We start from the raw sequence: 16,049 nt of genomic DNA on the forward strand, positions 1-16,049 counted from the left end.
GGGAGTATTTAGCCGCTCATCGTCACTTTATTTTGTTCTGTTATTCTTGGGAAAGTTTTCCTATTGCTATTGTGCCTAGATTATTACTTGGGATATTAATAATGCGGCATCGGGATGATGAAGTACAAGCGTTTCACTTCGTGTGTTTTGGTTATCAGAAAAATGGATGATAACGTTGCCACTCGTTCGAATAGTACACCTGAAATTCATCTACGTCTACATAATACCCCGCAAGCCGCCTAAAAGGCGTGTGGCATGGGGTGTTAGGACACCAGCCTTTTTTTAGGACACCAAAAATTGATGCCACGACCCTCATGGAATTTGTTAAGACAAATTATTGCTATACGTCGGCGGCAAATCGAGTTGTAAAAGAAACTTGTAATACTGGAGGATAACGATCGTAAGCTGTTCTGTTGACATTAGAGTAAGCTGTGCTGTTGAATTTGGCAACGCCGGATTAACGGAGAAGGTAGTCCTATCCGCCCTACGGTACGAATTCACAGCAAAACAGTCTGCACACAATCCACATGTGAGATCGCGAATCGGTTCCGCTGCCAACACACACACAAGCTACAACCTATTTCAATAATATAGGTAAATCCATAAACAATATACTAGCATATACCATAATAATATAGTGGGAAATAGGCAAATACTCTTATCAAAAACTGGATGTCACTATCACATTCTTATATTCATCACGTACAACTTACAATAACAGAACTCGTTATGATGAATACAACTATTTATTCACTGATTTAAACCCTTAAATTAGCCCAAACAAGTGACATTTCTCACTACTATTCGTTGAAATAATGGAATAACAAACTTCACACACAGTTTTTATTTCAATAGCGAGATCGTGAAATGTCATATCTACGGTGAACAACGGAGATTAGCACGCCACTGACAATTTTTACACTACTGTTAGACATTTATCGATAGCGTAGTAGCACTTTTCAATCACGATGGAACACTGATAACTCATGGCCGATATTTTTCAACCTTGTCAAACTTTGTGCATTACAACCACTGGCACTGTGATTATTAGCAGTAGCTTAACGGGAGATGTCACGTTGAAAATAACACTATTTTGGCACAAAAATGTTCCTAGATGTCTCCAATCAGCGAGCAAAAGTTGCATTGACTGGAATTCACCCCATAATACAAGCACAGACAGTCCTAAACGACGAATTCTCCGGTACCTACGAATAAACGGATGAAGTTATTGTATATAAAAGCTAAGCGGACATTAGTAAACATCAAAATCGTTCTAATTACATACTTAAATGAATGATATGCCGTCGATAACATCAACTTTCAATTAACGTATCCCCTTTCCAATGGCCGTGGCTCAGACTCCTACAACGATGTTATTTAGGTATTATCAAATTTTTGGTTTAACTGCTCCAGTTTTATATATTATGCCCTTACTCAGATATTAATATTATAAATAAAGCAAAATACGAGGGCTTCCAAGCCTCTATCGTCGGATATTTATCTTTAAATATAAAATAATCAACACGTCTAACAAACGAAGCTCTCACAACTGCTGGCAACTATTACAAACAATCACAACAATAGCTTCGCGTGATGTTTAGGCACCTTTGACGTCATCGAGGCTTCGTCGGCAGTGGCTTGGGGGGTGAGGGAGTTTTTCCCGCGCTTTAAAATTTGTTATATTTATCATTAAATATCTCGCGAAGGAAAACTCAGATTTACATGCGGTTTTCTTTGTTGTATTCAGAAAATAATTTTCTGTCCGCCTATGAAATAAAAAAAATTCATGCAAGTTCCCCATTGCCCTGCATAACTCATTTTCCAAAATTTTTGAAAAAATAGTTTATTCAAGATTTGCATCACTTCTGGATAAAAATAGCCTACTATTTAGCAATCAACATGGGTTTACAAAAGGAAAGTCTACAGTTATTGCTATTACCCAAGCAATTGATAAAATAGTGGTATCTATTAATAAGAAAAATGTAACAATGGCATTATTTTATGATTTTACGAAGGCATTTGATCTTTTAAATCATGAACAGCTATTGATTAACCTTTACAGATTGGGCATTAGGGATATTCCACATCAGTGGATTAAATTATATTTGCACAATAGATCTCAGGTGGTAACAATAAAATTTGATAGAGTCAAATATACTTCTACTGCTCGTAATTCAACAGTAGGTGTTCCTCAAGGATCAACTCTAGGTCCACTTCTATTTTGTCAATGACTTACCATTTGCTTTATCTGGTAATGTTGATAATTCACTAGTATTACATGCTGATGACACTACAGTAATAGTTTCAACCAATGCTGATCTCCTTGAGTGACCAAGGTCAAAGTCAGTCTATAATGCAATCAGTCAATAGTCACATGGTAACTTAATTGCCGACCCTAATAAAAGCAGATTAATGCACTTCACGTCTAGTGGCCAACCATCAGAGAGCATTCTTGTAAGAATGAATAGGAAATCTATTGAGCAAGTTAATAATTGTACATTTTTAGGACTATATCTCGCTAATAAAATGTCCAGGGCTGATCATATTATATACCTCAGGAGCAAACTTAGTACAACCCATTACTTACCGAGACAACTTAGTTCTACAGTGGAAAGGAAAAGTTTGCTAAACCTATATTACAGTGACTCTTACTCTCATGTTACCTACAGTGTAATCTTTTGGGGATCAACTCATCATTATATATATAAAAATATTTTGTTTACAAAAACGTGCCATGTATGTAACTGCTTTGTATGTGAAGAATAACTTCATTCATAAAGAGATATTCATTACATTTTTGTACGTACCAAAGTGGCTAAAATGGGGCCCAAAGATATGGGCATCAAACTTTTCAACAAACTGCCAACAGATCTTAAAATGTGAATGATTTTAATTTGTTTAAATCTAAGTTTAAAAAAAACTATTATTGAAAAAAATGTACTATTCAGTTGATGAATACCTAGATGATGGATTTTAGCTCTTTTATCCATATATGTGAACAGGCAAATATCCTGATTCATATGTTTGTATATATATGTATGATTTTTACGTGCCTTATATATAAATATCTTAACCATTATTAATGTACTCGATCTTTGGGCAAATATGTTAAGATTTCCATGAAATGTATATTTCGTATATTCGCGGACAATACCATTTTTTATCAACAGAAAAAAGTATCTATGTACTTTTTTGTAGTCAAGGGTTTGTTGTGTTACTTTGTTGTGACTCTTTAAAAATGGTTGAAGAATAAAACTTGAAGTAGATAGTTGATCCTGTTTTTTCTCCGGACTAACTGTCGAAGCTTTCATAGTGGCACGAAGATTTCGTCCACTGGTTACCGAAACAAATATTTTTTATCAGGTTATGGGCCCAGCAGGCATAAGTGCGGAGAATTAAACGTGTTGGTGAAGAAGACTATCGTTTGAGCAAACGGTGATAAACTTCGAGTACAAATCAACCAGAGTCTGGCTTGGAATAACTCGTCGAACTCGTAAAAAGAAAAAGAGAGGAACGATGTCCGGACGGCGGCAAAATCAAATGATGGATAGCGAGTCAGCCCAGGGGCAGTTACCTGTGGCTGATAAACTTGAAGGGCCGAACTATTACGAGTGGACACTAGGAATGAAGGGGTTATTCTTAAAAGCTCAATGCATTGAAGCTATCAAAGGTTTTGAAGAGTGGACGATAGAAGAGAACGGTGTGTTAGTCGCGGCAGATCCGCCGGATTATGAGGTGAAACGGAGGAAAAGGCTGGACAACACATGTCTGGGACTCATCTATTGTAACGTTCAGAAGACTTTTCTGGAGCATGTGGACGCCTGCGATAATGCTAAGGCAGCGTGGGAAGCGTTGGAGACCATGTGCACGAGTTACGGCCGCTCTGAGCTATGCAGCTTCAATCGAGCTATGTGGAACACACAAAAGACTAAGGAGATGAGTATTCATCAATATGTTGCCATAATAAACGATTATCGCAGGAAAATCAAGAAATGTGGTATGGAAATTGATGATGATATGCTAGCTAATGTATATCTAAACGGCCTTCCATCTGACTGGAAGTTTTTTGTCCAGAGTTATCGGAAAGGGAAATTAGTCTCAAGAGAAGTATTGGGTGACATGCTTGTGGAAGAGCAGAAGATGCTATGCATGTCAAGAGAAAAGAAAGAGCTCAAATCTGAAGATAATAGCGATGCACATCAAGTTTACAAGGTCACAAAGGAATCAGAGTTTTCTGAGCATGGAGTGAATAGATTTAAAGGGAAAGGAAAGAACAAAGGTAAAGGTGGAAGAAAAAGCCATCCTCCCATCTGTTATGTATGTGGAACAGAGGGACATCTATCTTTCCAGTGCCCCGATAAGAAACAAAATGCTATTGAGAAGAATCAGAATTTTGAATCTGTGAAGAAGGGGCGAGCTTCTGTCATCAAAAGAGGATATAAAGCATTGTGTACTCACCAAGAGAAAAGTATAGGAGGTGGGGGATTATGGATACTGGACGGTGGAGCATCAGACCACATGACCAATAGAAAAGATTTATTCATAAATCTTTGTCCCATAACTGGTCAAGTTGTTGTGGGTGATGGATATGCTTTGGAAGTCAAAGGAATTGGCACCATAAAATTGGAGATCTCCACTGAATGTGGTGGCTTTACTATAGACTTCTCAGATGTACTGTACATCCCTGATTTGAAAGATAATTTGCTTTCACAAGGAGTATTGGACAAGAAGGGAATGAAGTTCTCATGTTATCAAGGGGTGAACGAGATATCAGATGAAGGAGAAGTTTTCTTAAAGGCATTTCTCGTAAATAATTTATATTACATCACTACAGTAGGAGGAGTCAGCATTGAAGATGTCAAGATTATTTCTGAGACAAAGAAAGCATCCATAGTATCTACCATAATATGGCATGATAGACTGGGGCATCTAAATGAAGATGATATGAAGAGAATTCCTTTGGATAAAAAATGTGGAATTAACCATTTTGATTGTGACACTTGTAATGCTGGGAAAATGAAAAGGTTAAAATTTCCTAACATAGGTGGAGAAGATACATGCAAGGTCTTGGATAGAATCCATTCTGATGTGGCAGGTCCATTTACACCCAAGACTTTCAATGGAGCTAAGTACTTTGTCACATTTATTGATGATTTTACAAGGTATTCTATGGTCTACTTATTGAAAAAGAAGTCAGAAGTATTTGAAAATTTCAAGAAATTTCAACGTAGAGTGGAATGCCTGCACGATAGGAAAATTAAGGAATTCCAGAGTGACAATGGTGGAGAATACACAGATAAAAAATTCTCAGTACACCTGGAAGAATGTGGAATCTTACATCGTTTCTCAGTGGCATATACTCCACAGCAAAATGGGCTATCTGAGAGGTACAACGAAACTATTCTGAATACAACGAGATGTTTACTGATAAAATCTGGTCTTCATAAAAGATTTTGGGGAGAAGCTCTCATGACTGCTGTACATCTCAGAAATTTGTCTCCTACTTCTGCACGAAATAGCAATATTCCAATGAGTTTGTGGAAAGGACGGGAACTAAAAGAGATAGATTATAACTATCTAAGAGTTTTTGGATGCCAGGCATGGGCATGGCAGCCAAGAGAGACAAGAGATGGAAAATTGAGTCCCAGAGGAGAAGAAAGCATCATGTTAGGATATGAAGAGGGCATCAAAGGATATCGACTTTGGAGTCTGAAAAAGAAGAAAGTAATAATCAGCAGAGATGTCAGGTTCAACGAATCAAAATTTCCTTTCAAGATGAGCCGAGATGATATCAAGTTTCCCGATCTAGACAGCGATGGCGAACCTGATCCAGGAGAAGACATTGTGGAACAAGGCTATGTTTTCACAGGCGATGGAAAAGCTGAGGAGACTAAATCAAACCAAATTTCATCACACCCGGTGGTGATCCCAGGTCTGACTCCAGTGGTCCCAGATTCAGTTTCAGGGGGAGCAGTGCCTGAGATACCAGAGGAGGCAGCGCCTCGTGTTGCAGTTTTGGAGAATGACGTTGAACAGCCTGTCTTGGTGGTCTACCCCACAGTTACTAATTTAGAGGTACCAGTGACAAACCTTGACCCTGGTGAGGTCGCAGGTGAGGTACCAAGCCAGTCCATTCCAAGGAGGTCAAAGCGTGTTAGGAAGCCAACATCTTGTCAAAGCTGCAACTATGCTCATGCAAGTATTGAGTGTACTTCCATTCCAGGGACAGTAACAGAGGCTTTAAATAGTAAAGATTCTGAGTTTTGGAAACAGGCAATGCAAGAAGAAGTAAAAGTTTTGTCAGACCAAGGAACATGGGAAATAGTGCCAAGACCAGAGGGATTAAATATTGTAGGTTCAAAATGGGTGTTTGCTTTGAAACGTAATGATAAAGGGGAAATTATAAAGTTCAAGGCAAGGTTAGTTGCTCAGGGATATGGTCAAATTCATGGAGTTGATTACCATGACACATTTAGTCCTGTTATTCAAAAGAAAAGTCTGAGGCTTCTTATAGCTATTGCTGTTGAGACAGATTTAGAAATGGATCAGTTGGATATTGTAGGGGCATATTTAAACAGTAAATTAGAAGAGGATGTGTACATGGAGATACCAAAATATCTCGGAGAGAATATAACGGTTGATAGAAAGTTTTATGTATGTAAGTTAAACAAGAGTATATACGGTTTAAAGCAATCAGGTAGAAATTGGTATTTGCATCTAAGCTCAATTTTGTCTGTGTATGGATTAAAACAGTGTTTAAGTGATCCATGTATTTTTAGCATGTCTGACCTTAAAGTAGGGGTTTATGTTGATGATATGTTGCTTGTCGGAACGAAGGACAAGATATCACAGTTTAAGAGTTATCTAGGTAAGCATGTAGGAGTCAAGGATCTTGGTTCAGCCCATAATATTTTGTCCATAAGAATACAGAGACCTGAAAGAAGTGTGGTATATATTGATCAGGAGAATTATATAAAATATATGTTGGAAGAATTCGAGATGCAAGATTGTCATGGGGTGAATACTCCTTTACCAGTAGATTTTCAAGAGAGAGATGTCGAAAACCAAATAAGCAATTATTTGTATCGAAAAGCAATAGGCTGTTTGTTGCATTTGTCTGGAAATACAAGACCAGACATTTCCTATGCTGTGTGTATTTTAAGTCAGTATATGGAGGAGCCATGTCAAACTGATTGGAAAAATGTCAAGCATATGTTTAGATTTTTATCTAAGACTAGAGGTTATGCTTTATGTTATCAAAAATGTCAAAGTAAAATTAACGCATACTCTGATGCAGACTGGGCAGGCAGTAAAGGTTATTGTAAGTCCATTACAGGATATCATATTTCTTTAGCAGGGGCTCCATTTATCTGGCGAGCAAGGAAGCAAAAATGCATGGCAACCTCATCAACTCATGCAGAGTTTATTGCATTGTATGAGTGTGTAACTGAAATAGTATGGTTATCAGAGTTGTTAATAGAAATTAATCAAGGATGTTTAATGCCTAAACCTTGTGTTATTTATTGTGATAATGAGAGTTCCATTGCCATTGCCAAAAATGATGTTATAACTGAAGGAAACAAACATTTCTTTGTTAAATACCATTTCATCATGGAACAAGTCAAAGAAAAAAATGGTGTATTTTATATATGTACCATCAGACAAGAATACTGCGGATATATTTACTAAAAGACTGCCAGGGACAAGAATCAAAGTGCTATCAAAGATGATAGGACTTAAGGATCTGTACAATAGAATTTAAGATGTTTGAATATTTTATAATTATAATGTCTTGTGTTGTTTGGTACTCATTCAGAGATTGAAGGTGAAATGATTATTGCATTTTCAAAACAGGTATTGTCCGAGGGGGAGTGTTAAGATTTCCATGAAATGTATATTTCGTATATTCGCGGACAATACCATTTTTTATCAACAGAAAAAAGTATCTATGTACTTTTTTGTAGTCAAGGGTTTGTTGTGTTACTTTGTTGTGACTCTTTAAAAATGGTTGAAGAATAAAACTTGAAGTAGATAGTTGATCCTGTTTTTTCTCCGGACTAACTGTCGAAGCTTTCATAGTGGCACGAAGATTTCGTCCACTGGTTACCGAAACAAATATTTTTTATCAAAATAAAGATATTATTATTATTTCATGTTCAACTCATACACTCAGTGTATTATAAGACCCCACTCACAGAAGTCAAAAAGGGAACTGTGTTCCAAGGACCTAACAATATAATGCCTCTGGCCTAGTCCCTAACAGCAACCCAAAGATAGGCTGCCCCAGGTTCCTCCACTTATCCTCTACCCACTCCCACAGGTGGGAGGCCTCCGAGTGTGGTACCACCTGTAGAGATAAGGTGAACCTAGGCATGACCCACCAGTATTTCACACCACTAGAATGAAGAACACACATTTCCCACTGGTGGGTCTTACTGCAGACTAAACCTTGTAGGGGTGATTCAGCTCTTCAGCAAACTTAATGAGAGATGGTCAATGCCAATAAAATTCGAGGAATCAAGCGAGATGGAGTGGAATTGATTCAAAATGAAAGATGATTGGCAATTTTTACAAATAAATTTACAATTTTTACAAAAATAAATTTAATCCATTAAAGGATTAAATTTATTTTTGTGTAAAAAATAAATTTAATTCTTTAATGGATTAAATTTATTTTTTACACAAAACATTTCATCGTTCCACCAAGTAACGCCCAAATCAGTTGATTTTATTCGCAAATGAACTCACTCAGGTGTCATGCATGTGATGACAGCTCTGCGAGTAAAAACACAAAATGTGGTTTAATTCAATCAAGCAGATTAATTGTGTAACCGGGAAACTAACTTAAATGTCTTAAATACCAAATATTTCACTGCCACGCAGGGAGATACCTTAATCATAAAATGCATGAAATTTTGAATTTTAATATCACTAGTAATCCAACATAAGAAAAAAATTGAAATTTGCAAACAAACTCATGGAAGGCTAGAGAAATAAAAATTATTTGAGATGTCACGAAGAACACATGCACAGATTTTTTAAGAACAACAATATCTTTGTTTGTTCAATTTTTCGTCAATATATTGTATGATCTAACACATGAAAAATAAGACTAATAAAATTCAAAACAACAGGCATAGAGAAAAAGAATAAAATTTCACTCTATAACTCCCTAAGATCTATTCTTCACCCAATGCAAAATGTAACTACAGGTCATGTACTACCTCAACATTCATGCCTTAAGAAAATTCTGCTACCCATCAGAGGCAAATAAAACCAGGCTAATTAGAAGTATATATTTATCTTTATTGTCTCTTCTTCGAAACGCAAATACCACAGATTTGTAAGTCTTACCTAAGTTATGCACCACATTCTGATTGTGCAAAAATAAAACATTGTATGATATGACATAGACCTAACTTAAGACTGCAGCCTAGATTGACTACATAAGTACAGCAAATGGTCAATGAATAGTAACTGTCTGTAACGTAAGGTAAGCACTGAGTAACTCTCCATCATCTAGAGAAAATGTATAAACGATTGAAATTATCTAAGCCTACCTTCACTGACTAGTTCTTATTGTTCGCTTCACGATAAAAACAGTTTATCAAACAATCAAATATGGCTTATTCATGGCTTTTATCCACCAACTAAAACCTACCAAATGTGGAATACACATTAACTGTTCATTTATTGAATGACATAAAAGTCAATGAAATAAATGGAATAAATCCATTTAGTAAAATCATATTTCATTTCAATAGAAAATTAAACGGCTACTTCACAATCACAATCAATAGAATTCAAATTATGCCATCGGCATAGAATCACTTCATCTCTGCAGTTCTTTTGCACATAATGCACTTTCTGCAGGCTGTTTCCCCTTCAGCTAATGGTTCTTTTTGCTCTGTCACCCACGGATGGAGGAGAATGTCTTCTATGGTAGGACGTTCAGCTGGCTGAACAGAGAGACACTTCTTCAATAAGTCTCTACACTCATTTGTTAGCCTGGGACACAAGTCAAGGTCTGCACTTACTATTTCTTCGTCCTTTTTAAAAGGCCACTCCCCACACAACATGACATACAGAAGAACCCCCAAAGACCACACAGCTGCTCTTTTCCCATGGTAACATCCAAGTTGAATCCATTCTGGTGGAGCACAGATTCGGGTACCACTGAATTCATAATACAAATCGTCTTTCAAGAAAGTAGCCGTCCTGAAATCGATCACCTTTAAAGTATGTGACTTAAGGTCCACCAAAATGTTTTCATCCTTTATGTCCCTGTGGATAATTCCCGCATCGTAGAGCTGAAGCGATGTCTCTAAAATTTGAATGAAAAACTCCCGGGCCAGCGTTTCATTCAATATTCTTTGTTCGTCTATGTAGTCAAAGAGATCGACCACAGGATCAGGTTTTTCCATTATTATCACACAACAATCGTCAAACACAAAATGGTCTAAAATTTTAATGCAACCCGGTATTTTTGACGCCTTATGTAGGGCACACACTTCCATTGGCACACGTTCTCCTTCGTGCATCACCCAGTTATTAATTTTCACTTTCGGGATGTGTTTTACAGCAACGGGTAGCTCATCTCGTACTCTCATTCCCCAGTAAATAGTTCCGAAGCTGCCTTTTTCTAATAACTTCCCCACGCGGTACTCCTGTTCAAACTTCTGACGCTGGCTATTCATTCTGCCGCACACACGAAGATGGCAAGGGATGTCAGTTCCGCAAAAGTTAACCGGAAAATAACACTTCCCAATTCAAAACATTTAACGATTAGAGCTCTCTATAGCTCTAATACATTAATTCATAAACCACTTAACTTACGCGGCCTTTGAGAGAGGTGGTGACTGCGGACCACGTTAGGCAATTGTCATCCGTTCAGTAAAAGGGCGCTAATTTCAATTTCCACGGCATCAGCATGTGTTAAAGCAGTTTTTTTCTTTTGCTAACTGTCGAAAAAATTATAATTAATTACAGCCGATAAAAATTTCGCAATTACTTTCCCCTTAATCCCTAAACGGAAATCGGCATAATCTAAACAAATAGGTTCAGAAATTTCTACATAAGCACCATTTGAATGGCTTCAGAACTTTCATAATTAATAGAATTAATGAAAGATACAATAATAAATATTTAGATAATCACTTCCCCTCGATCCTAAATTCAAAAAGTATCATATTACCAGCAAATGTAGGTGCTGGACTTGCTACTACAGCACAACTAAAATCGTGCAGCAATTTCAAAATTAGCTAACTTATTGAAAGAATGTATGGATTTGGAATCAGTGGGGTTATTCCACTAATCGTATGGCCGGTCCATAATTCGAAATAGACCATAACTACGGCTTCGAGACATAAGTATGGCTTTGAATAATTCTACTCTGAGCGAAAGGCCATAAGTCGGGCGGTAGCTATGTCCTAAAAGCCAAATTTCTATGGCCTGCCTAGGAGGCCGTCATAACACGGGCCATACGAAATAACATTGCTCGCCTTATGGCCTAATGAGTAATGAAAGAAATTTATGAAGTGTCATCGATTACATAGCGATTGTTTCAAGAAATATATGAACATTGCAGGGGAGCAAATATGGATTCAACAGGCATTGGCTAGATATCTAAAAGAAAGACGTCGATTTCATCTGGAAAGGAGGAGGATACGGGATACGTGTAATCCATTCACATCTGCGCATCATTCGAAAATATCATCATCACATACAATGATGATATTTTCATTAAATATTTCTGCGCATCAAAAGAAGTTGTTACTTACTTTGTAATTAGATATAGTGGATGGACTAAAAGTTTGCTTGTAGTTAAAAAGTTAGAGATACTTTTTAAATGGATGCTCCGTTGAAGTGAACGGAGTAATGGTCTTTTATTTGCTTTCTGTGCTGCATTTGCTAGTAGATTTCTTACTTATTTGTTTCGAAAAGCTGTAAGTAACTTGAAATTTCTGCTATGAAATGCTTTATATTTTAAGGTTCTTGTTGTATTATTGTTCACGAGGATGTCAAAGAAACATAGGGCAAGACATCTTTTTGGCAGTGAGGAAATCTTCAGTAAGTCGATGCGTAAAGGACAAATACCGTCCACAAATCAAGGAAAGAATGATAGTCTCATATTGATGTTATTTTTATACATCTACCTAAACATAAGCCTCTGATAATAAAACTAATGAAACTTAAAGTTTCAATTTCATCTTTAGATTTCGTGCATTGGGTGGATTTCAAAGGCTTTTGGGGGAAAATGATTGCACCCATGAGAAAATAGTTGCATCATTGGAAGGAGAGGAAGGGGGTTCGACCTAAAAGAGGATGTCATGCTCTAACTCTATCTATTACATGTACAATTCACGAATTTATAATACTGTACGGTACAAATTGTGCACAAATTTCTTCTGCTTCTTCTCCTCCGTGATTTGCGTTCTTCACTTTTTTCAAAGCTCTCCAACGTCTGCCGCCAGATCAGTGTTTGAAGAAAATCCAAATTTATCCTTTAATAAGAGTCCATTTCGGTTTAGGACCATAGAATTAATTTTTTCTCCACGTTGGAACAAACTTCCTTCTCAAAAAATGACTAGTGTCCAAACAAAGTGAACCCAACTTATAGTACCAATTATAATTCTCATACTCGCCCACTGAAAGGGCGTTAAGACTTCTGGCCTGGCCATACGACATGGCCCCTCGAGAGTAGAATTGGTATAGGCCGTAATTTTAGGCCAGGCCACATGAAACTTACGGCCGGTCATACGCAGGGCCCCGTTTAGCAGAATAGCCCTGCAGGAATTAGTTAACGTTTACATATTATCTAACACTTTTTTCATTTTTTAGGTAGTATGTCAGGTCATTTCCTTTTAAGAGAATGCATCTTGATTTTGCTTGATTCTCAAGATTGGTTTGGCCAAGCCAAATAAACTAAGACAGTCATACATTATTTTCTATTCACGCATTCACACAAGTTGGGTCATTATACAAGGTGCATTTTTGCATTCATCCACACGTTCATAAATTCAGACATTAACTTGTATGGGTTGATGTACCATGTAAAATACCTTGACACAAGATAAAATGTGGAAGGTCTTAACTAATATTCTCTGCCAGTAGAGCTGAAAAATCTTTCATTGCTCTATTTATTATTTTTCCTGGGTAGAAAATCTTTTTTTTTTAGACAATGTGTACCACTCATTGCATTTCCAGTGCCTAAATATATGCACTATCTTTCCCAACCATCAGTAACTATTGGTTTCCAACCTAAGCCTGTATTTCAACTGAATGCAGGCCACTGAAGTATGTTCACTAGTTTAACATGTTCACCCTCACAGATGCAAATATGCATAAAAAAGAAAGATAAAAACCATGCCTTTGCCCTCTTGCATTGATCTGAGATGTCAGGTCACATCTATTTTAAGAGAATATATGTACCTTGATTTCACTTGATTCTCAAGATTGGCTTGGCCAGGCCACTCTGTGTACCACACCCAACTGAGAAAGTCAGGTCAATGCGTATGAATAGTTCATTAAGTAACAGGCACATCAGCCATTATGAAGATTTTGAAGAGGAAACAAAAATAAAAACTGTAACTGAAGGGACAGTTCAAACCTAAGATACCAGAATAAATAATTAGGAAATCACTTCCCCTCTTGAATCCCAAAATCAAAAATTATCATTTTTTCTGCTGATTTACCTCTTGCAATTTTTACCAAATTGATTTCCTTGACTTTTTCCTGGATGATAAAAACCTTTACTTCCCCTGACTTTTTTCTCATCTCCTTTCAATTGTTACCTACTTTTGAAGAGTTACAGTAAAAAAATGTAGGTAATAATCATAAAAATATTGAAAATTCTATTTGAAACATATATATACTCTAAACTTGCACAGGAATTGTCAACTTAATTTCAGTCCAATAAAATTCAAAATACAGTTTCAAATTTAAATTGAAACATCCAACAAGAAGTCTTTAAAATGAACACATGAAAAACAGTTACCTACTTGTTAACTTCTTTAATCTGATTGCATTCAAAATTGGGATGTAAACACCAGAAGTCTATTTTCGGGATACTTCACGTCTCTTGTGTTCTGAAATATCTATAGTATGGTATTTTGAGGAGGTAACAGACTGCTGAGGTCATTTGCGCCATGAGATAAGGGTAGGGAGGGAATGGTTGAAAGAATCCCTTCGTCAGCATTAGTCATCTCACAAGGAAAGGTCCCAAGGGAACCATGAATCACACGTAATGGTCACCTTGGTGCATGAACGTAACATCCACCAGTCAGTGTTGCACTGGAAGTGCCCTTCACACAACACTTAAGCAGGGATAGGGACATCTCTGAAGTTTATGCTACTGTCAGGACTTGAACCCCTGCCCACAGGGTGTTAAGCCTTTTTGATGATAAGTGAAAATTTTCTCCCTAATAATGGGGTTAATTCAGATGACTTTCCTAGCAAATCTCATTTCATTTATCTTCAATGTTGGTTTGTGCAGAGGTGATAAAATGAATTGCGAGAAAACTGCCATTAATGAGCTGTTTTCGAAAATTGGCTTCTCTACGAACATTAACTTTTTTCTATTACTCCAGAGTAACAGCCCTGCAGCTTAGCACCAGAAATGCCTACAATTCGACTTAAGACCACGAGAAACGTTGCTCAGGAATACAAATTTATGTTCCTCTTTAGGTAACACGTTATCTGTGGTGTTGCTTGTGAGTACACAAGATTAGTAGGCTTCATTTTCTTGCCTCCAAATGAGTAATTGTAACCTGGAAACACATCAAAGATGATTGAAGAGGGTTTCATGCTCCCTCACCGTACAACCTCACGTATGAAACTTCCTCGCTTATGAAACTTTTCTTGTTTCCACGCTGAAAGTTTCATAAGAGAGGTTCCACTTTACTTATAAGATGCACCATCTTCCTGTGTGAAACTCTCAGCCAGCCGACATCACTGTGGTAATTTTGATTCATAACTCATGACATAAGCTATTATTCCATTACAACATGGATTAGATTCCCTGACTAATACCTGACCCATTTTAAATGCCCCAACTTTTCCCTGACCTGCAACAACCCTGATGCACAACATAAACAAACCATGTGCCCTAATTCACACTTTTCTCAGTTACCTTGTCTACTTCCTGTTATCTCATTAGAAAAATCTTCATTATGATGCAGCTGAAGAGATATCCATTAAGAAATATGCAACCGCGATAATGAGCCATTAAGTACTTCTCACTTACCTCTTTCCGATATCTGTTGAAGAGAACCAATCCATAAAATCCAGAATGATGTGTCCAACACCAGAAGTTGCATCCTCTTGATTACCCAATGATAGGCCACATTCAACATTTTCCTCGATTAGACACATAAGGTCACTCCGATTCTTGCATCCCTCACACCATATTTCAGTGAATCTATTTCTTAGTGCAGGAGAAAGCTGGAAAGAAAGGTTTCATACCACTGAAGCAAATAAATTGGAAAAATATTATGTGTTTGAAAAACACAAGAAAAGAGACAGTTGATATCTGCCATTGAAATGACTCTGAAATCTTCGCATCAACAGATGCAATGCTATGGCCAAATAGTCATTCACAGTACAAAATTAGTTTACGACAATAATCAGTTCCAAAGGACTGATTGTATAGTTGATTCCATTGAACGTTGACTCAACTATTTCATTAATTCTAGATGGGGACTCAGTTCCAAGAGCACCCACTCATGTAAATGGCACTATGTTGATAGTATGTTCTGCTTAAAAATAAGGCATAGAATTGTATAACAAATGGCATGTTCAGTGAGAGGTATCAAAATCTACAAAATTCTAAATGGCTTGTACAAATTTAGACCTAATCAAATGCTGATCTGTCATAAAAAGGGGTCTAATGTAACAACAACTGCTACGCCACCACCAAAATCGCAACTACGCTCTCTTACAAAACACTTAAGCACCTCCAAAGTTATGTTTCTTGCAATAATCTTCCCAGTCGGCTCATTCCGGTCGAAGGTCCACCACTATATTTAAATGAGTACACAACAATTCAAGGA

At 37.0% G+C, this 16,049-nt stretch overlaps 2 protein-coding genes across 2 annotated transcripts in view; both read right to left on the bottom strand.

Annotated features, from left to right (window-relative positions):
- The window catches only part of LOC124166118 (midasin), a 163,107-nt gene that overhangs the window by 98,134 nt on the left and 48,924 nt on the right, over positions 1–16,049 (bottom strand). The window contains exon 27 of the mRNA XM_046543775.1: positions 15,245–15,441. Within this exon, the coding sequence (XP_046399731.1) occupies positions 15,245–15,441 (197 nt within the window). The remainder of the gene's footprint in view (positions 1–15,244; positions 15,442–16,049) is intronic.
- LOC124166119 (serine/threonine-protein kinase pim-1-like) lies at positions 9,286–10,859 on the bottom strand. The gene has a single exon (XM_046543776.1). The coding sequence runs from the start codon at positions 10,695–10,697 to the stop codon at positions 9,828–9,830; it is 870 nt and encodes a 289-aa protein (XP_046399732.1). The 5' UTR covers positions 10,698–10,859; the 3' UTR covers positions 9,286–9,827.

The sequence above is a fragment of the Ischnura elegans genome, chromosome 9, assembly GCF_921293095.1.
Source record: "Ischnura elegans chromosome 9, ioIscEleg1.1, whole genome shotgun sequence".
NCBI lineage: Eukaryota > Metazoa > Arthropoda > Insecta > Odonata > Coenagrionidae > Ischnura > Ischnura elegans.